At 35.1% G+C, this 21,116-nt stretch overlaps 2 protein-coding genes across 4 annotated transcripts; both read right to left on the minus strand.

Moving 5' to 3' along the window:
* Positions 1 to 10,744: 10,744 nt before the first annotated feature.
* On the minus strand, positions 10,745 to 15,207 carry tyrobp (transmembrane immune signaling adaptor TYROBP). Of its 2 annotated transcripts, none has more exons than XM_058747362.1 (5): positions 14,658 to 15,207; positions 13,536 to 13,556; positions 13,273 to 13,431; positions 13,128 to 13,192; positions 10,745 to 12,960 (listed from the first exon to the last, which is right to left on the minus strand). In XM_058747362.1, exons 1-5 carry the CDS (start codon positions 14,701 to 14,703, stop codon positions 12,904 to 12,906), a joined length of 348 nt encoding a protein of 115 aa, XP_058603345.1. In that variant the 5' UTR covers positions 14,704 to 15,207; the 3' UTR covers positions 10,745 to 12,903. The 2 variants fall into 2 exon arrangements, with proteins under 2 accessions (XP_058603345.1, XP_058603344.1); XM_058747361.1 differs by having other exon boundaries at positions 13,536 to 13,559; positions 14,658 to 15,201.
* Positions 15,208 to 15,629: 422 nt separating this feature from the next.
* Positions 15,630 to 21,095, minus strand: hcst (hematopoietic cell signal transducer). 2 transcript variants are annotated; one of them, XM_058747230.1, is made up of 5 exons: positions 20,622 to 21,095; positions 20,187 to 20,260; positions 19,403 to 19,423; positions 18,851 to 18,982; positions 15,630 to 18,753 (listed from the first exon to the last, which is right to left on the minus strand). In XM_058747230.1, the coding sequence occupies exons 2-5, from the start codon at positions 20,242 to 20,244 to the stop codon at positions 18,710 to 18,712; spliced, it is 255 nt and encodes an 84-aa protein (XP_058603213.1). In that variant the 5' UTR covers positions 20,245 to 20,260; positions 20,622 to 21,095; the 3' UTR covers positions 15,630 to 18,709. The 2 variants fall into 2 exon arrangements, with proteins under 2 accessions (XP_058603213.1, XP_058603214.1); XM_058747231.1 differs by lacking the exon at positions 20,622 to 21,095 and adding an exon at positions 20,480 to 20,501.
* Between the last annotated feature and the right edge of the window lie 21 nt (positions 21,096 to 21,116).

The following is a 21,116-nucleotide window of genomic DNA, read 5'->3' on the forward strand; positions in this document are numbered from 1 at the left end:
GCAAGGTTTTGTTCTTCAGCATTGGATTGTAATATAATCAATATGATTTTTTGTTATTTAGCTTCAGTTGTCTCAACAAGTAGGCTACATATAAACCTATAGCCTATTATGTTTGCTATGGAGCTTACAATATTCAAGTGTTATTCATGCATAGGCAGAGAAGATATTTTTATTTGAAATGTAATTCAGATCAACTCGTCCAATTGGTTTGATAGATAGAACTTGTTTTTTAAATATATATTTATGGTGGTGATTGAGCGTTTTCTGTCCGGAGTTGACTCCTGATTCCATCATATTTATTTCATGAGCATCCAAACATTTAATGATGAAAAACACCCCAGAGGAAAAAAGTAAACATTCATTTATGAATATGATTAAAATAACTGAGAGTTTACAGTGTTCGGAGGAAAGGATTTCTCCCACAGATCATCTAAATGTATATTTTGTTTTCCCTGGTGACTTTTATAATTATATTTTACTTATATCATTTTTAATGATGCCACATATTAAAGGTATAGACAGCATTATATAGGAGAGTTAATATGTGAGAAAAACTGGGGACTGGACATAGTGACCATTAAAAACTCTCTTTTTTATGTTCATAAAGCATGTTTTTGCCTTTTGTGTAGTTTGTGTTGTGCCCCTTTAGGGATTTGATATGAATCTGATCAATAGGGAGAAAAGGGGCCATAGCAAGAAAGAAAAATGTGGTCTCTGAGTTTCTGATGTGTGTTTTGTTTCATGATACCAGACTTGAGACCCCCCCGTTGGTACTATCTGTGAGATAATGTTGCCTAAAGAAGGTCTTGTTTAGCCAAAGAAGAGAGGATTTGTACAGATCTGCTGGAGAAGTTGACTGCACTCTCAAGATAAGATGTAGCCTACAGATGCTCGGAAAAGATAACCACTGCATTTTGAAGTGTTTCAAACTAGAAGTCTTAATTAGATTTAAGTCTCAATTTAAACTAATTTCTCATCTAATTTAAGATACTGGCTCAGATTTAAGCATAAAATCATGTAAATTAAGCCAACGTTAATCAAATAAAGTTGCTGGTTTAGACAAATAATATAAGCTGTGATCTTAATCAGTTATTACTTTGTTTAACTCAATGGCACAAATATGCCTTTAAGACATCCCCCACAGGTCACACAAAGAAACTCAACTATAAAATAGCTATTTTTAAAGAGTCTTTGCAGCTACCAAAGATTGACATTCATCCCCAAATCCTTTTTGCCACATAAAGCTGTTCTGTGCTTTACTACGCTGTATATCAAACACAGTAGTGGGCCACATTGCTGTCTTGTGTGCAAAGATTTTATGACGGAAATACTTAGACAACATGTAAACAAACTGGCCTTCCGGTTCAATAGGGTGAGGTTTTCTGTGCAAGACAGGAACAGGATGTGAAATGATATTGTACAACTGATTACCCCATTAGACTGAGCTGACAATACTGCAAGGAATAGTTCACCCAAAAATGAAAATTTGCTGAAAATGTACTCAGGCCACCCAAGATGATGAGTTTGTTTCTTCATCGGAACAGATTTTGAGAAATTTAGCGTTTGATCACATGCTCACAAATGGATCTTCAAAAGTGAATGGGTGCCGTCAGAATGACAGTCCAAACATCACAATAATCCACAAGTAATCCAAATGACTCCAGTGAAACAAAAAATGTGAGTTTGTAATAAATCCACTATTGAACTTCAAACTGTTGTTAAATACAAGTCCTCCATATTCCTTCTGCTATTAAAAATTGTCTAGCTTGAATCAGGAGAGAAATGTTGCAGCTTTTTACTTCATAAGATATTAATTGATGGAGTTGTGTGGATTATTGTGATGTTTTAGTCAGCTGTTTTAGTTACTCTCATTCTGACGGCATTCATTCACTGCAGAGGATCCATTGGTGAGTTGGTGTAATGCTAAATTTCTCCAAATCTATTCCAATGAAGAGACAAACTCATCTACATCTTTGATAGCCTATAAGGATGAGTACATTTTCAGGAAATGTTCATTTTTGGGTGAACTAATTCTTTCAGATAATATGTTTGTTTAGTTAGAATGTTTTTTTTTTTTTGCCACCAAGTATTTAATTTAGTACTCTTTATAGTTAATCTATTAAGTAGTAAGTTACATTTGCATAGCTGTCAGAACAAGCCTAAATCTTTACTCTGTTATAACGTGTTATCTTCTTAATCCCTTCTCTTTGGCAGGGTTTGTTGGGTTAGTCAGACTGTGGCTCTGACTCTCATCCCAACCCTCACTTCCATGGAAACGTTGAGACTGTTTACATTAGGAGGTCTGGTGATAGTAAAACATGTCTGAATGCCAGAGGGAGAAAATGAGAGCAATCCATTCATTGACCTGCTGCTCCTCTTCTTCTAACCTGCTATAGCAAAAGGCAAACATGATCATCAAATATTTCATTTTTATAGTACAACAACAGCATTGCTGTATGAATTAGTATTTAGGACACGTGAAATAAAAGTTTCATTGTTGAAAAGAAAATCACTATGCTATCTATCTATAACAGATAATTCAACAACAACCATAAAAATGATCTAAACAGCTCTGGTGTTAAGATCTCTCAAATGAGATAAGTGGAGATACTTAAGACCACATAACACAGTACAATTATTTACAGCTCTTTGATTTGATAGCTATCAATTCCCTTCATACTGATCCAGTTTTAATTTGCTGCTCATCCTCTGAAGTTCAAATGGATAATGTGAATTTAAATCGCTGTATAAAATAAAAAGATCCATTTCAATAACATTATGCTAATTTGGTTAAAATGCCCCTTTCATGGAGAAAAGGCTAATGAAGAGGAATAATAAGCTGTATTGTCCTGATGATTTTTTGCCATCTATAATTCCATTGCTGATGAGGGTTTGAACTCTCCTGTTTGCAGCTGGGATATGAAAGGTGTCCTTCAGGTTCACTTGATTGAAATAGCTGTAATCCTGCACTAAGAATTTGTTTAGAACTGATACGCTATTAGTACCAGTTGTATGAAATTCAAAACACTCACACATACACAAGCAGGTGTGCACAGCGGTATGACGAAAATTTGCTGTCCTAGTGACCAATGGAAATAAAGCATTTTTCTTGGAGACAACCTTAGGCTGGGTCTGTTTTCCCAAAATGCAAATTAGAAAATGCAGCACTGCATAACAATAGAACTAGTTAGGATATCTATCATAACCAATAAGACATGAGTTCAGAAAAATGTGAATGCAATTTGAATGTGAACATGATGTTAATTGTGATGGTCAGTAACTTATGATGGTAATATTTCTCAGGAAGTGTTAAAACAGCAGTCACTCTTACGTATTTCATTTCCAGGGAAGGAGATTACTCCAGTGCAACAAAGCTACATCTCCCAGCTGTGCAACGTGTTATTGCAATTTATTGTGAGACTAATTACATGGGATCATTACACTCCCACCAGCAATCAGAACTCTCTCCCGAAAGTAAAAGACAGATTAAAATCTTTATATATTCAATGACATGGTAAAGGAAGAGCGAAATGGAAAGAATTATTCATATACTTATCCATTTGACACTAGAAAGGAATTATGAGAGATGGTTTGATGGAAAGACATCATTCTTATGTATTCATTCATTCTTATTTAAAATAATAAAAAAATAATAATAAAAATAAAAATCTGACCTTCAGGTTTTGGTTCACATGGTTTACAAAATGGTCTTTTGCCTCAGTACAAATGAGGATAGTTTGACTTTTATCTGCTTAGGTTGTGTACAATAAGAGGAACAAGAGGAAATACAACACCCTTCCTCGTATCCTTGAGAGAATTCTTCTGGGAATTGTTGAGAATAGCTAGGAAAACTCAGGGAAACAGAAGAGGTATTGCCATGAAGCCTTACCTAAAAGAAATTGGATTTGTAAATATGTAAATGAGCCTTTGTATTTATTTATTTACAAAATTAAAATGCTTTACATGTTTAAGTGGGCATTTAATATACTGTACAAGCTGCACAGGACCACAGGAAAATGGGTTATGTAAGACAGAGTCATCAGTCAAGCCAACTCCCTAAGAAATGTATAATTTAATCATTAAAAAAAGATGTTACCTGAAGATATTTGTAATGACCAGAGCCAAGGTTCCTCCTTTACTTCAGTAAACACAGCATTCTGTTCCAGGAAACATCTTATCAGGAAAAACAGTACAGTTTCCAGGATTTCCTTGGCCGAAGAACACTTAAGGCTTTTGCCCCGTACCAGTCAAAGCCATTCTCTCAAGAACATTCTGCCATAGTGCTTCTGGAGTTCTTATAAACTCAAGGCCAGAACTTCTTCATAATGTGTTCTATGAATGCATAAACTAACTTTAACTTCTAAAAATACAACAGAGACTTAAGACTTGGTGCAACATGTTGAAGAAAGCCACGTTTCTGGGATTGACACCATGCTGAGTCATGACAAAACCTCAGCTATTCATTCACGACATGATATCATGGCCTGCTGAACAAGAATCAGATGAAGTTTTAAATCCAACCATTGCTCTTTTTTCCACTGCATCTGACACTCATCCTTCCCTTTTGTGTCATATCCTGAATCTTCTCTAATCCCATATTTGCCAGAGCACAGCCACCCGTTCAGCTCCCTGTGCTTCTTGTCTGGTTAATTTGTGGCCAGTCACTGGTGAGCCATTCATGTGCCGCCATGATGCAGAGCAACAGAGGTGGTGAATGACGCTCATTATGAGTAGCTCTTAATACCCTCCATGAAGGAGGGTGCCGGATCCATCCAGTGTGCTGAAGAACCTCAGTTCAAATAGTATACAGCAAAAAAAGCATAAGAGCAATGCATTCGTGCTTTTTCTCAAAAACTGCATCATAAAAGTGCAAATATGTACATTTTATGAACTCATTTTGGAGATTCACAAGTCCTAACATTGCATGATGCACACCATGGATGCTTTAAACAATTTCAATAAAAGCGAAGCAGGAAAATGAGAGACCACTTTGAATATGCCCCTTAGGCCCTGTCAGTTTGCTAAGCTCCAGTGTTCTGACAAGATAAGAGGATGACCCTGTTACTGACTTTTTTTCAGGCCAAGGATCATCAATGTGACACGTATTCGCCCAGCTCACTTTGACTGGCACTTTGGTCACACAACACTCCTTTACTCACTGCCACTGAACAATGTAGTGCTCTCCACAAATACACACACTTGCAGAGGCAGAAAATTACCAGGCCAAGTCAAAATCAAATTATCCAATCTATTTCCCAGCACTGGCTCAGGAAAATCATAAGTGGGTCAGAAACTTTGATAGAGTTTCACTTGACCCCATGTTATGAAACTTGCTATGGAGACGTCAGCTTCTGGCTTCTCTCATCTTTCTTTATATGTCATTTTAATGCAAATAAAAAGGGTAATGGCTAAAATTTACCAAAATAACTTTCTGTTCTCTCTGTTTCTCTCTCTATATAGCCTAATGTAATATTTTACCATGTGTGTGTGTATATATACAGTATATCATATTTGTATATTATTTGTATATATCAAATTTGTATTTGAATAAAATACAAAATACAAAACAAAATTTAAAGAACCAAAAAATTATTCTGAGGAAAAAAAACAAAAAACATTTTGAGAAGTAGATTTGAAGTCACTTAAATGTACTATACTAAAAGGTATATTGATGACTCATCCTACACTACCCAGAATTTTGTCCAATCAAATGCTTTCTAGATTAAGAATGCCCCTCCCCCAATGTCATCTGCTGCCTACTACCAGATTGCTATGTTGTTGTTGTTGTTTTGACATAACTAAAGCCTTCTGGCTATTTAAAAAAAGAGGGAGAGAGATATTATCAATATAGGTACCAACTTCCTGTTTCAAGGACATTTACTGTATTAATACAATATATAGGCTGCTACCACTCAAAAGTTTGGGGATGGTAAGATTTTTTTAAAATGTTTTTGAGAGATGTCTCTTATGCTGACCAATTATTTTTTTAATCTAAAATAAGTAAAAATACTAATATTGTTAAATATTGTTACAATTTTTTCTGTTTTAATATATTTAAAAATGTAACTTTTCCGCGTGATGGCAAAGCTAAATTTTCAGCCACCATTAGTCCAGTGTTCAGTGTCACATGATCCTTCAGAAGTCATTCTAATATGGTTTGGTGCACAAGAAAAATTTCATATCATTATCAATGTTGAAACAAGGTGCTTCTTAATATTTGTGTGTAAACTGTAACATTTTTTCACATATAAGCTTCTCAACATTCTTTGATGAACAGAAAAAAACTATCTATTTGAAACAGACTTTTGTAGCATTTGAATGCATCCTTGCCAAATAAGTTTGTAAAGAAAATCTTACTAACTCCACAAACTTTTGAATGGTATTGCAAATGATTTCATTCAAAAGTAAATTCAATGCAGCTTTCAGGCTACATAAAATTACACCAAATGGTTTTGTCCTTCATCGGTAAAGCAACGAAGATGAATTAGCACTTCTTGCTGGTGTTGGTTCATGCGAATCCTCTCCCATCAGCATGACGTTTTTTTTTATCAACACCAGCCACCCGAGCGCTAACACTGAGAGAGTTTGTTTGATTTGACAGGGCACCCAATCTCCCAGCGCTGATCAGGCCTCATACTGTAGCAATGAGGAAGGCAAGAAGATAACAAGGCAGAAGCTAATTACAGCACTACATTCACTCAGCCTGACACCATCAGATTGCTGAGAAGTATTTGGCATTTTTCAGAACTGTGTGTTTCAAACAGTTGCACAATAAGAGTTCTTATGAATAAGATAACACGTGTGTGACTAGACCTCACATGTTTACAAAACTCCAACTGTACACATTGCTAAATTGCAGATGCTATTATCACATGTTCACAGCGGACACGAATCATGCGGCTGAAATGGTTACATCATGTTTACCCATGCAATATAGTTTCAGGAAAATCTGTGGTATTGTGGACAACATAGCCTTCAATGTCTGGAAGCTATTTACTTTAACTAAAACTAGATGAAAAAAAAGTGAATTAATAGCAGTTCAGTATCAACACTGTTGGGTTATGCAGGGAGGGCTTTACAAAGGTTTAATTTTCTAACCTAAGTAAGGCTTGTGTGCTCAGTAAAAGGTCACAGAATGATTTCGTAATTCCAGCCAGTTGCAAGAAGGAAAAAGAGAGAGTGTGTGTGTATATACTTGGCTATATTAAATACTTAAAAATGTCTTCACTAATACAGTGGGATATGTTGAAAGCTGATTTGTAGTGGCCCCCACTATCTTAAAGGCTTATAAATCAGCCAAATTGTGGTTTGTTTAGTGTCAAAAGGTTACTGTGAAGGTTAGGTTTAGGTGGAGGGTATAGTAAAAATCATTAAATTATTATATAAATCTATTATATTTATGGGATGTCCTGACTAATATACACTACAATCTGTAAAACGTTTTATATCATTAAATGTTTCTTATGCTCACCAATGCTGCATTTATTTGATCAAATACAGTAATAACAGTATTGTGAAATATTAATAAACTGCAATTTATTCCTGTGATGGTAAAGCTGAATTTTCAGCATCATTACTCCAGTCTTCAGTGTCACGTGATCCTTCAGAAATCATTCTGATATGCTGATTTGGTGCTCAAGAAACATTTCTTATTGTCATCAGTGTTGAAAACTGTTGTGCTACTTAATATTTTTGTGGAAACTGTGACTCTTTATTTCAGGATTCTTTGAATAATAAAAAGTTCAAATGAACAATATGAATTGTAACATTATAACGTTATAAATGTCTTTACTTTTACTTAAAAAAAAAAAAAAAATGTAATGTTGCCTTGTGGAAAAAGTATCAATTTCTTAAAAAAAAAAAAAAAAAAAAAACTTACCCCAAATATATCTAGTATACAGTGGGTACGGAAAGTATTCAGACCCCCTTAAATTTTTCACTCTTTGTTATATTGCAGCCATTTGCTAAAATCATTTAAGTTCATTTTTTTCCTCATTAATGTACACACAGCACCCCATATTGAAAGAAAAACACAGAATTGTTGACATTTTTGCAGATTTATTAAAAAAGAAAAACTGAAATATCACATGGTCCTAAGTATTCAGACCCTTTGCTGTGACACTCATATATTTAACTTAGGTGCTGTCCATTTCTTCTGATCATCCTTGAGATGGTTCTTCACCTTCATTTGAGTCCAGCTGTGTTTGATTATACTGATTGGACTTGATTAGGAAAGCCACACACCTGTCTATATAAGACCTTACAGCTCACAGTGCATGTCAGAGCAAATGAGAATCATGAGGTCAAAGGAACTGCCTGAAGAGCTCAGAGACAGAATTGTGGCAAGGCACAGATCTGGCCAAGGTTACAAAAAAATTTCTGCTGCACTTAAGGTTCCTAAGAGCACAGTGGCCTCCATAATCCTTAAATGGAAGACGTTTGGGACGACCAGAACCCTTCCTGAGCTATCGGGGGAGAAGAGCCTTGGTGAGAGAGGTAAAGAAGAACCCAAAGATCACTGTGGCTGAGCTCCAGAGATGCAGTCGGGAGATGGGAGAAAGTTGTAGAAAGTCAACCATCACTGCAGCCCTCCACCAGTCGGGGCTTTATGGCAGAGTGGCCCGACGGAAGCCTCTCCTCAGTGCAAGACACATGAAAGCCCGCATGGAGTTTGCTAAAAAACACCTGAATAAGATTCTCTGGTCTGATGAGACCAAGATAGAACTTTTTGGCCTTAATTCTAAGCGGTATGTGTGGAGAAAACCAGGCACTGCTCATCACCTGTCCAATACAGTCCCAACAGTGAAGCATGGTGGTGGCAGCATCATGCTGTGGGGTGTTTTTCAGCTGCAGGGACAGGACGACTGGTTGCAATCGAGGGAAAGATGAATGCGCCAAGTACAGGGATATCCTGGACGAAAACCTTCTCCAGAGTGCTCAGGACCTCAGACTGGGCCAAGGTTTACCTACCAACAAGACAATGACTCTAAGCACACAGCTAAAATAACGAAGGAGTGGCTTCACAACAACTCCGTGACTGTTCTTGAATGGCCCAGCCAGAGCCCTGACTTAAACCCAATTGAGCATCTCTGGAGAGACCTAAAAATGGCTGTCCACCAACGTTTACCATCCAACCTGACAGAACTGGAGAGGATCTGCAAGGAGGAATGGCAGAGGTTGTTGCATCTTTCCCAAAAAGACTCATGGCTGTATTAGATCAAAAGGGTGCTTCTACTAAATACTGAGCAAAGCGTCTGAATACTTAGGACCATGTGATATTTCAGTTTTTCTTTTTTAATAAATCTGCAAAAATGTCAACAATTCTGTGTTTTTCTGTCAATATGGGGTGATGTGTGTACATTAATGAGGGAAAAAAAATGAACTTAAATGATTTTAGCAAATGGCTGCAATATAACAAAGAGTGAAAAATTTAAGGGGTCTGAATACTTTCCGTACCCACTGTAAGACAGTCTGCAAAGGTGAGCTAAATTTGACAAAACACCCATTTGGGGATGTCCTTATTCATGAAATTGATATATAAATAAAACACATGTATAGTTTACATAAATGTATAGTTTAAAATCTGTATAGAAAAACAACTGTAAAAAAACAAACAAAAAAAAAACCTTGATGGTATGTCTGTGTTTATTGTAGTGTGCAAGTGTCTCTGTTTTGCTTTATGTTATATGGATGTATAATTCCAACATCCACATTAATACACACCTCACAAACATTCACTAGAACAAGCATTCAGAGTAAGTCTACTTACTCTGCAAGTCTATAGAGTAAGGGTTCATAACAGCACTGATGAATCAACAAGCAGAAAATTGACCAAAAAATGAAGGAGGGCGTTAAAGATGACCTGTGAGACTGAAACTCCATTTGTTGTGCTTGTTTTCAGTTAAGGAATGTATTTTGATAGTCTGATAAATGATCAAACTACATAAGCCTGAAGCTGATAACTGGCTGCCAAGGTCAGGATAGATGCCACACTCCTCTATTTGTCCTGCCCAATGCATTCCAACAGCATAAACTATAAATGAAGACGAACAGTTTGTACTCCACATATTTCAAATAGTAAGTAACCATGAAGCAAGAAAAACAGGGATACATATTAACACTGCACATTCAAATGTGAATAAAAATCTTAAAACAGCATGTAAACAATCAAGTAGATTTCTTCTTACACTGAGAAAGAGAGAGAGAGAAAAAAAAAACACTTCAGCAAACAAACCAGTCCAAATTCAGAAAATAATTGGTTTCTTTCTCTGAATATGTTCCTGCTGTTTCTTTCTGAGGAGTTCAAGCATGCCAGGCTTTGGGTAAATAGTGCATAGGAAGCAAAAGAAAGTGTTTGAAATCCTATTTAAAAACCTGATGCAAGATTATTAAAAGATTAGCCTAACCTAGTTTCATCTGAACTCTCTCTTTGTTTGTCCATGTGTCCTGCAAACAAATAGCCTAGCTTTAAGACAGAATCATGAAATATGCACTGATACATGCCACTGATTTCAAATTGTAATTGTAAAAATAATCTTAAACTCAAAGTTTAGTTTGTATTTGCCTTTTCCTAAATTTTACGATACGATACGATACGATACACTTTATTGTCAGACAAAGTCTGAAATTTGTCTTGCGTTACAGCAGGTTCACTCAAAATTGCAATACTTTATCACGTAAACAAACAAGACTTTCTCAAACATAACACACACACAAAAAAAAACATTGTAATCTCTGGGACAGATTTACTTTTATTCAACACTAATACAGCATGATGTACAAATGAATTCTTTAACTTAATTCGACTGTATCTTGGGACCTTATACCGTCGATTAGATGGCAACAGCACAAATTCATCATACAACACATGGTTAGGTTCAGAGACAGTATTACTGGCTAATCTTACAAGATTATTATAGTAGGATAGTTCATATGCTTTTTGAAGTGGCTGACCCACTATTTTGGAGCACATTTTTAGTAAGTTCATTAGCTTTGTTTTTAGACTAACAGATAGACTCATATACCAAACTGAGTTACAGTATTGCAAAACACTCATGATTACAGACATAAAAAATAAGAAGAGAATCTGCTTTCTTACTCCGAATGACCTCAATCTACGGAGAAAGTAGATTCTTTGCATTGATTTTTTGCAGATACTATCTATATGATCTCTCCATGATCATTTGTTGTCTATCCATACTCCTAGATACCTGTATACTTCAACTTGTTTGATGTTCTCTTCATGTATGACAACAGGTGTTGTATGAATGTCTGAAGCAGGCCCAAATACTATCTCCTCAGTTTTTTTGATGTTAATACTGATTTCATTATAGTCACACCACTCGACCAATCTATTTACCCCCCAATTGATGCTGTTCTGAACACTCAGCAATCCAGCAGAACTGAGGGAGAAAACCAGCCATGTGGAAAACAAAATCTGCTGAATGATTTAACACACATGCAGCTGAGCTGAGCCCAACTCTACGCATGTACGTAAACAATGACGCGTCTTGCTACCGTACGCAGCTTCGTGCGTTCTTGCGTCCCGAAAATCGCTGATAATGGTATTTCTTTACCATCAATTTTCTATTTCAGTTCAGCACTGTCATGTTGGAGCTACAGGATGTTGTCAACAATTTATTATCTAGTATTAATTGTTAGGCTGCTTGAAAATCAACACAAAGCTATATTCACAGTTCTGGCTCTGTGTAATTTGGTTTGTTGCATTAGTCACAGCGTTCTTCAGTCAATCTGGCTACGCGAGTCTAATTATGTCAGAACATGGTTTAAGTTGTTTATGCTGTAGTAGAGAACCATCATTTTCACAAAACAATGTTTGATAAACAGTCAGACAGCTGCTGTCTGAAATATCCACTTAAATTTCAATAGCCTTGGATGCTAGTCCAGCATGAGTGATAAAATACATTTTCTCAAGTATCTCAGAACGCTCACTAAAAGACAAACGAGACATCAAATCTGAATTATACATTATTACTGTAAGCTGCACTGAAAGGAGCTTCGAAATAAGCCATGAATGATAGATCCGAGGCTGAATTTACAGAGAACGTGTAACACATGTAACACACTGAGATAATAGTGCACTCTTGTGGACGTTGGAAGTGGTCACACTTAAACTAAGAGCTAAATTAAATTGCTTTCTGTGCCAGGCGAAAAGTTAAACACCCTTTGGTTTCATTTGCTCTTTTAATTATCATCACACTGGACTTACACAGAGCAATCATGCAATCTACAATAATGAAAATGGCCATAAGCACACAGAAATATCAGGATTTAAAACTCAGGACTTAAAATTTAGAAAGTCTTAAAGAACTGCAAACCGTTACATGGACCCTTTCCGTTTTGTTTAACTGATTCACTGCTGTCATGTGATTTCTAAACAGGTCTGCTACATTGCACCCACTTCCTTAGCAACTTGAAGAAAAAGAAAAAAGGGGAAAAAAGTGCATGTTTGAGTGTGGCTTCGTCCACCTTTCTGTGCTGTCTATAAAAGTAGACAAAGAAATAATCAAAGGCCACACAATCAAAACAAAACATTTATTTCTACATAAAGAGCAAGGGAATTATATTCTGATCTAGTTCCATTACAAAGGTTTAAAAGAAAAAAAAAAAAATGACAAAGATGAAAAAAACTTTTACAGCGATATTAAAAACTACAAATTCTTGGAAAATCATTTCCTTTTCACAAACTATGAAAATATATTTATATATGCGCCACATGACCAATCACATGGATTAAAAAAAAAAAATTCTGTATAAATCAATTATTGTAGCTTATTAATGCCAAATACACATTTGTGACACAGTTTAAAAACGTATGCAAACTACAAATATTCTCAGGTTTGCACAAGACCCACGACTAACATTACATGTCACACAGTCACCTCATTTCCGATACTGCTGAAGATCACTGTATATATCTGATTGGACTCCATAAAGTTCCTGTCAAACCATTATAAAAAAAGAGAGAGGAAAAAAAAAAAAAAAGATTTAGATGATTCAAGAGATTTAACCAAAAGTACCTCACAAATATGTTGCATTTATTATAAATACAACTTTGTTTTTAGTTTTGTAGTTAAATACATTTACATTGATATTGCTCATTTTACCTGATAAGGTGATTCCACTTCAATCGTCTTTGGCCTCATAGATGGCTGGTGAGTTTTTGCTTTACCTTAAACATCAGAAAAATATTTGGACTGGAGCACGCGTAATAATAACATAGTTTTTGATTTCTCTTACAAGCAGGCATACCTGACCCACAGCATCTGGCATGTGTATGTAAACTGCCTCTTCTTTTCTGATGGGAAATGAAACAGTAGACTGAGAAAGCAATGAGGAGTGTGAGGATAATGTCACAAGTGATGATCCCAATAGCCACTCCAATGTCCAACTGGTAACATGAACTGCAGTCTGAGAATCAGAAAATACAATGGCACGTTCACTCATAATATGCCAAAACAAGAATGAAAAAACAAACAAACCTGAATTTCAGATATGTATGAAGGAATTATTACCTTGATTCCCCTCAACAAATCCTGCTGATGAAAGTGAGAGAGGAAGAGAGAAGAGAAGAAAGGAAGAGAAAATTTTATAATAGCGTGTTCACAAGTCAACCAACCGAATTACAAATGCCATTTCCTCTTGATTTCTTGCATTAATCACTGAGCACATATAAATCCACACACACAAAAAAACACACACACAAATATAGTTCTGCAATTCAGTTTTTCACAACCCAATTAACCCCTTAACTGTCACTCACAGTTTTGAATATAGACATTATAGTGCACTATCCAAACTTAAATTTTTATAATTCATGAATGAAAACATTTTGTAAGATTTTGATGTACCATTTCCATGGTAATGCAATGTCTGATTTTAAAATGGGTTTCAAAGGATGAATTTTGAGATTTTAAGTTTTCAATTGATATATAATTTCTTATGATTTCTAAAGCGTGATAGAGAAAAAGGCAACCAAGAAGACTGTCTGTAACAAAGGTCAGAACTCCTGTTATGATGTAGATTTTTCAGGTGCACTCTTGTCATAAATTAATTTATTTTAATAAAAAAAGGAGTCTTAGACCTTTCCAACGATATATGGTTTGTCATGATTAGATTAGGATTTAATTGTAAAATAGTTTAGTAAATTTAGGCATCCCACAGAGGGGACGGTGACAGTTAAGAGCTTAAACTGACACAGCCTATTTATATTTGCTGGAATTTTTGGCAGGTTTATCCAGAAATAAAAATCTAATCATGATATAATACTACAGACATGATACAGTATACATACATAATAATATATTATATACATATTCATTTTAGAATATACAAAAAGTATATAATGCAGAAAATACAACACTGCTCATATGGTGGTGTGTAACTTATAATATAAAATAATAATATAACATAATAATTTGTGCATGAAGTCTTGTTATTGTTTTTCTACATAGCTATTGAATTAGCATCTTTTATCTTGTTGATTTTTGTAGTGAAAATGATGCTAAAATCGAAAATGTCCCAAATTGTGCTTCAGAAAAAGTACTGACTCCAAAGCAAACTGAACATTTTAATGCTGAGGATTTGAGAAAAACAATACAAAAAAGTTACTAAGTAAATTTGTAAATTGTACTCACCGAATAGTCCATTCATGGGGACCATTATGTATACAGTCCTTCTCATAATGAGTGCAGGTTTAGGAGAGAATTGCTCTGGGTTGGTGTAGCCCTGACTTGAGAAGTGCACAAGATGCTTTTACTGCCCGTGAGCTAAAACACCTTGAATATGAGACTGAATGATATGGAAATTGTCTGTGTGTGAAAAATCACCGAGTATGTGCTGATGACTTATCACCATCCATCAAAATAGAACAAAAGGATACTGAGGAGGAGCTACATGTGCTGATGTGCTATCCCTCGCTCACACACACACACTCTCACATACAAAACCTAGTTCAGTACTAAATTTGTTTACATATTATCCTGTCAACATTTGAATATTTATATCTAGGTTTGAAGTACAAAGTTAAATTGAAATCTAAATCTGAGCATACAGTTGATTTACATGACATGCAACTTAAAACATATGCTTTTTTTTTCCCAAAATGCCCTTCTTAGTAAATGTAGTTTCACTTCGCAGTAAGTAGATATGCGAGCAAGAGGCTAGTGAGAGGGACATGGGTGTTAATGCGGTTAAAAGCTTCACGGCACAGGATGTGACTACTAAAGCCAGTATCTGATAACCCCAAACAGGTAGAAAACAAAACTTATGTCCTGTTCTACTCACAATATCATTTTATTTAAAAAAAGGTTGGTCTTTAAATTAGTGATACAGGACAGTGTAGTTCAGTTTCACCTGAAGACCTGCCTTGTTTAGTAGACAAACAAATTGGTGAGGTTGTGTTCGGTTTTTTCCTGAAGCTCAGTCTGACAGATAAATGACCTTTGCCTTACAGTAGCTTAAAGCACAGGTACTTTTCAAAGATTACTATCCTCTAGTTACATACTTTAAAAAAAAAAAAAAAAAAAAAAAAAGATTTGTGATGTTTATATTTATGCATTGAGTGTGCTTAAAATAATTTGTAAATTGCAAATACATGTCAATGGTCATTGGTGGTATACTTTTTTTATTGTTTACAGCATAAATATTGAATCCACATTTTTGTAAGAAAACCAGTATCATTGTGTTAAAGCATTTAAACTGTTTAGTTCTCCAAAATAATATCTATCATTACTGAATAGCCCAAGTGCAAATAAATGTAGAAATGTATGTGATGAAAATTGCAAAGACATTTTATACTTCCTTTTTTTTTTTTTTTTCAGCAGAAGAGTCACAGTCTTGTGCTTGTTTTGGACACGGGAATTTCTGGGAGATTCCAGAGTATTCATTTTTCATATTTATAACAATACACAAAAAATAACATGCTAATGTAAAAGTATACATACAGGTGCATCTAAAAAAAATAGAATATCCTAGAAAAGCTCTTTTTCGTTGTTGTAACATTTCAAAAAGTGAAACGTTCATACATTCTAGATTCATTACATTTAAAGTAAAACATTTTTTTTTAGTTTTGATGATTAGAGCTTAGAGCTCATGAAAGTCAAAAATCCAGTACCTCAAAATATTAGAATATGTCCTTAGATCAATCAAAAAAAAAAAAAAAAAAAAAGAAAGGATTTGCAAAACAGAAAAGTTCAAGTTCTTTAAAGTATGTTCATTTATGCATTCAATACTTGGTCGGGGCTCCTTCAGCACAAATGACAGCATCAGTGAGGTGTGGCATGGAAGCGATCAGCCTGTGGCACTGCTGAGGCACTATTGAGCCTTCGGCTCGTCTGTGTTGTTGGATCAACTGTTTTTCATCTTTCTCTTGAAAATATCCCATAGATTCCATATGGGGTTCAGGTCAGGCATGTTGGCTGGCCAATCAAGCACAGTAATATCGTGGTCAGCAAACCACTTGGAAGTGGATTTGTACTGTGGGCAGGTGCTAAAGTCCTGCTGGAAAAGGAAATCAGCATCTCCATAAAGCTTGTCAGCAGATGGAAGCATAAAGTGCTCCAAAAACTCCTGGTAGATGGCTGCATTGACTTTGGACTTGATAAATGACACCCCAAATTATTACTGACTTCGGAAACTTCACACTGGACTTCAAGCAGCTTCGATTCTGCCTCTGCAGTCTTCCTCCAGACTGCTTCTGACGTTGTTTCTGTTTCAGAAGTGGCTTGGTAGCCCTTTTCCTGAAGGTGTCTGAGCATGGTGACTCTTGATGCGCTGACTCCAGCTTCAGTCCACTTCTTGTGAAGTTCTCCCAAGTGTTTGAATCGGCTTTGCTTGACAGTATTCTCAAGCTTGCAGTCATCCCTGTTGCTTGTGCACCCTTTCCTACCCAATTTCTTCCTTACAGTCAACTTTGCATTTAATATGCTTTGATACAGCACTCTGTGAACAGCTACACCTTTCAGTAATGACCCTCTGTGACTTACACTCTTTGTGGAGGGCATCAATGTTCGTCTTCTGGATCATTGCCAAGTCAGCAGTCTTCCCCATTATTGTGGTTTCAAAGAACAAGAGATACCCGGAATTTATACTGTAGGGATGGTCATTTATTGAAACTCAAATATAAATATTCTAATATTTTGAGATACTGGATTTTTTACTTTCATGAGCTGTAAGCTCTAATCATCAAAATAAAAAAATAAAAACTTTTGAAATATTTTGCTTTACATGTATTGAATCTAGAACATATGAAAGTTTTACTTTTTGAAATAACTTACAAAAATTATTTTATAGGGCACAGTTGACCCCAGTCCGTGTTCGTTCAATTTTTTTTTATTTAATATTGAAAACAGAAACATGAGAAAACGGCACCATTTTCATTTTTTCAAAAACATGAAAAGACAATTCGCCTTAATTTTTCGTTTTTACATTGAGGGGTAGAAAATGGATAAACAGCTTGAATGTTAGATTTTTGGTGCCGTCTTCAGTTCTGTGCAACAGAATAAGAGTCCTCCAATAAGAAAGGCTCTGCCACAGAACAGGTTGTGTTGAGCCATTCATTAGTCTGGTTGTTTGACGAAAAAAAGATTAAATGTAGTTGCAATAAAACTGTTTAAAAATCTGTACAACTGCAGCAGAGGACTAGTATTCTGCCACGCGGAACTGCAGAAGGACTGATGACGGCATGGTTTGATCTTTGACTGACCAATCAGCAGAAAGGGACGTTTAATTCCCACCCATGTGTAGAAATCGAATATTCAAGCTGTTTATCTACCTTTGAACGAAAAAAAAAAAATTAAGCCGAATTCGTGTTTTTTTTTGTTTTTTTGCAAAAAATGAAAAAACAAAAAAGCAGCCGTTTCTCATTTTTCTACTTTTAATAAAAAAAAAAAACAAATGACCAAAAGATACATTGACCCTTGAACAATCAGTGGAAAGGGGCTTTTCATTTCCACCCACACGTGGAAATCGAACATTCAAACAAACTGTTTATCCATTTTCTACCCCTGAATGTAAAAACTGAAAATCAAGGCGATTTCTCTCTTGTTTGGCCCGCCATTATATATATATATATATATATATATATATATATATATATATATAAAAGACACTGAAGCTTAATTTATACATTTATTTTGTTTTATTTAATTTTTTTTATATTTTAAATTGAAATGTAAAAAAAATAAAATTAGTGAATTTGATTAAAAAATAATGTACTTATTTAAAAAAAAAAATTAATTGAATACACTTTATATTGTATAATTGGGTATAATACAACATTTACGTTTGGCCCATGATCCAGTTCCAGTTTGATTTTTGACCCCTGGCATTGAAAGGTTTGGGCACCTCTGTTCTTGTTGAAGAAAATAGTAGCAGGAATTATCCACTAGGTGTCAGTGTTTTTCTTTCACAGCATTTATTACTGTTGATAACGTGCTAAACAGAGTTCCATTATTTGTATATTTTAAGCAATAATTTAATTATTTTAAAGTTTTCAGTGTGATGACATAAATATAGTAATTTTGTCTTATTTAGAAAGCAACTATGGTATGAACACGGTTTTAAGTGTGTAGAGCCATAGGCTAAGCTAGAAATGTAAAATATAAATCATCAGCTATGATTATATCATGTCTTATGTTGTTAAATGTCAGTAAGTCTTCCATTGTTCATGTCAGTCTTCAAAGGATCTTCAGGTTTTGCAGTTTGCTCTGACATTCATGTAGACTTTGTCAGCTAAAGAAACACATGGACACATGCGTGTTAAATGTCTTGTGTGCACTGAATTCAGAATTGCTGGAGAACATTTGTGTGGGTCTGTGTAATTTCTCACCGTTTTCTTTCTTTTGTCTGCGCTTGCTGGCATACCAGTAGGTGGTAGTAACAATGAGGACCGTCACTGCAACATCAGCAAATATAATACCTGCTATAGTGCCAGAACCAACTCCATAACACGAGCCTTTGTCTATGAGAAAAAATATGCGGTTGAGTCATGTGAAGTACCATAGCCTACATCCTGTTTAATACATGTGAAGAAATGTAAATGTACAAATTATTGTACAGGAGTCTGTCGAATATCTAAGGAATTTATATGACTGATTTGAAAACTGTATGCAATCCCTGCTGAAAAAACCCCCCAAAAAAACCCCCCCAGCTAAAACCAGCCAACCAGCAGGCTGGTTTTAAAAGGGGTTTTGGCCACTGCCTTAGCTGGTCAGGCTAGGAGACCAACTATCAACAACCAGCTAAAACGTCCAGGCAACCACTTTAGGCTGGTTTTAGCTGGTTTTTTTTCAGCAGGGATTGCATACAGTTTTCAAATTAGTCATATAAATTCCTTAGGACTAAACAAATAATAAATATGCTGACCAAAAATCTTTCTTACCTTCAACAGCACTGACCATAGCTTGACACACGAAGAAGAAGAAGAAGAAGAAGAAGAGGTTAAGAGAAAAGAAACATATGTAATAATGTGACCCGTGTCATATGTAGCACAGGTATATTTGTAGCAACAGCCAATAATACATTGTATGGGTCAAAATGATAGATTTTTCCTGTATGCCAAAAATCATTAGGATATTAAAGATCATATTATATGAAGATATTTTGTAAATTTCCTACCGTAAATATATCAAAACTTAATTTTTGATTAGTAATATGATCTTACTAAGATCTTCATTTGGACAACTTTAAAGGCGATTTTTCTCAATATTCAGATTTTTTTTGCACCCTCAGATTGCATCTCAGCCAAATATTGTCGTATCCTAACAAACCACACATCAAAGGAAAGCTTATCTATTCAGCTGACGTATAAATATCAATTAAAAAAAAAAAAAATACCTTTATGACTGGTTTTGTGGTCCAGGGTCACATATAGATATTTTTATAGTGGAAAGTGTTTACTGTGTGTTACACTAAAATGCAGCGAAATAACACCATACTCATTAAATGATGAACACAATTGTCAATATTGTGCATAATTTGGTCTAAACCATCAACACAAAACAATACGGGAAAATTACACAAACAAACAGCTAATCTGCTTCCTCTGAAAAGTACACCCATCTAACAGGATATTGCTGCAAACTATGCAGTGCACGGTGGTCTCACAGATCTGGGTAAAGAAAGGAAGAGAGATGGGGGGGAAAAAAACAACGTTTCTCACTTACCCAACAGATAGATGGAAAAAAATATCAGAAAGCTTCTCTTTGTCATTTCCTGTGTCATCGTTGTGTTCTTTCATCTAACAAGACAAAACGCAGCTGTATTCAATCTATAAAAATGTCAATATATTGCAAAATTTCAGAGAATAGCACATTTAATTAAACTAGTGTTCAAATAACATTTAATATTTACTTTAGATATTACTAAAATAAATACTATTTATGCATTTTACGATTAATCAAAACAACAAACTGAGATTAAGCCACTGCAGTGAATTATGCACCGATACTTCACCGACCGTATTTATAACAGAGTTTTAGCATATATGATGATAAGCCTTATGGACATTCTTAACTAGTCTAAAACAAGGACGCTTACAACAAAATCTCATTATAATACTTCTGCTCTAATCTCACAACTTTACGAAGAGTTTCGCTTACCAATGAAGTGCTGTGCAGCGATTCATTTCAATATTTGATGAAGATGCTCCTAATCGGTTAACCTGCTTCCGCCCACATGATTTTTAAGTTTTTCCTTTATGAGTCATGCAAGTAGGTGTAGACTGTTTGTGCGCCTCTCAAATGAATATTTATGAGACCTTTATAGGTCAAACCTTTATAGGTCTGACAAGCACTGTCGATTATCCAACAATTTTACTTTATTTTGAGTAATAACGATCCGTGTTCTCAATAAGAAATATGGCCTTAATACTTTTTTTAATGAAAAACTGTATTTCACATTAAGCTCTGTTTTACCAGTACATGATTAATTCCAAAGAATCACCAAAACAGAATGATAATGATATCATGATTCTATGATATCTCGAGCCAAGCTGAATTATTTTGCATACACCCAATAGTTAAAGACAGAACTGAAAGATGTACTGAAACACATTTCCATAATAATGAAAAAAACGGAATTGTAGTTAGCTCACA

Source organism: Onychostoma macrolepis, chromosome 16 (assembly GCF_012432095.1).
Source record: "Onychostoma macrolepis isolate SWU-2019 chromosome 16, ASM1243209v1, whole genome shotgun sequence".
Taxonomy (NCBI): domain Eukaryota; kingdom Metazoa; phylum Chordata; class Actinopteri; order Cypriniformes; family Cyprinidae; genus Onychostoma; species Onychostoma macrolepis.

Coding starts and splice junctions, on each gene's coding strand:
- tyrobp (XM_058747361.1), bottom strand. CDS start 14,703: ATGAGAAGGACTGTATACATAATGGTCCCCATGAATGGACTATTCG. Junction 13,432..13,535: donor ATTTGTTGAGGGGAATCAAG/GTAATAATTCCT, acceptor TCTGATTCTCAG/ACTGCAGTTCATGTTACCAG. Junction 12,961..13,127: donor AAGTGGAATCACCTTATCAG/GTAAAATGAGCA, acceptor ATGGTTTGACAG/GAACTTTATGGAGTCCAATC.
- hcst (XM_058747230.1), bottom strand. CDS start 20,244: ATGACACAGGAAATGACAAAGAGAAGCTTTCTGATATTTTTTTCCATC. Junction 19,424..20,186: donor TTTTTCCATCTATCTGTTGG/GTAAGTGAGAAA, acceptor TCGTGTGTCAAG/CTATGGTCAGTGCTGTTGAA. Junction 18,983..19,402: donor TATGGTCAGTGCTGTTGAAG/GTAAGAAAGATT, acceptor TTTTTCTCATAG/ACAAAGGCTCGTGTTATGGA.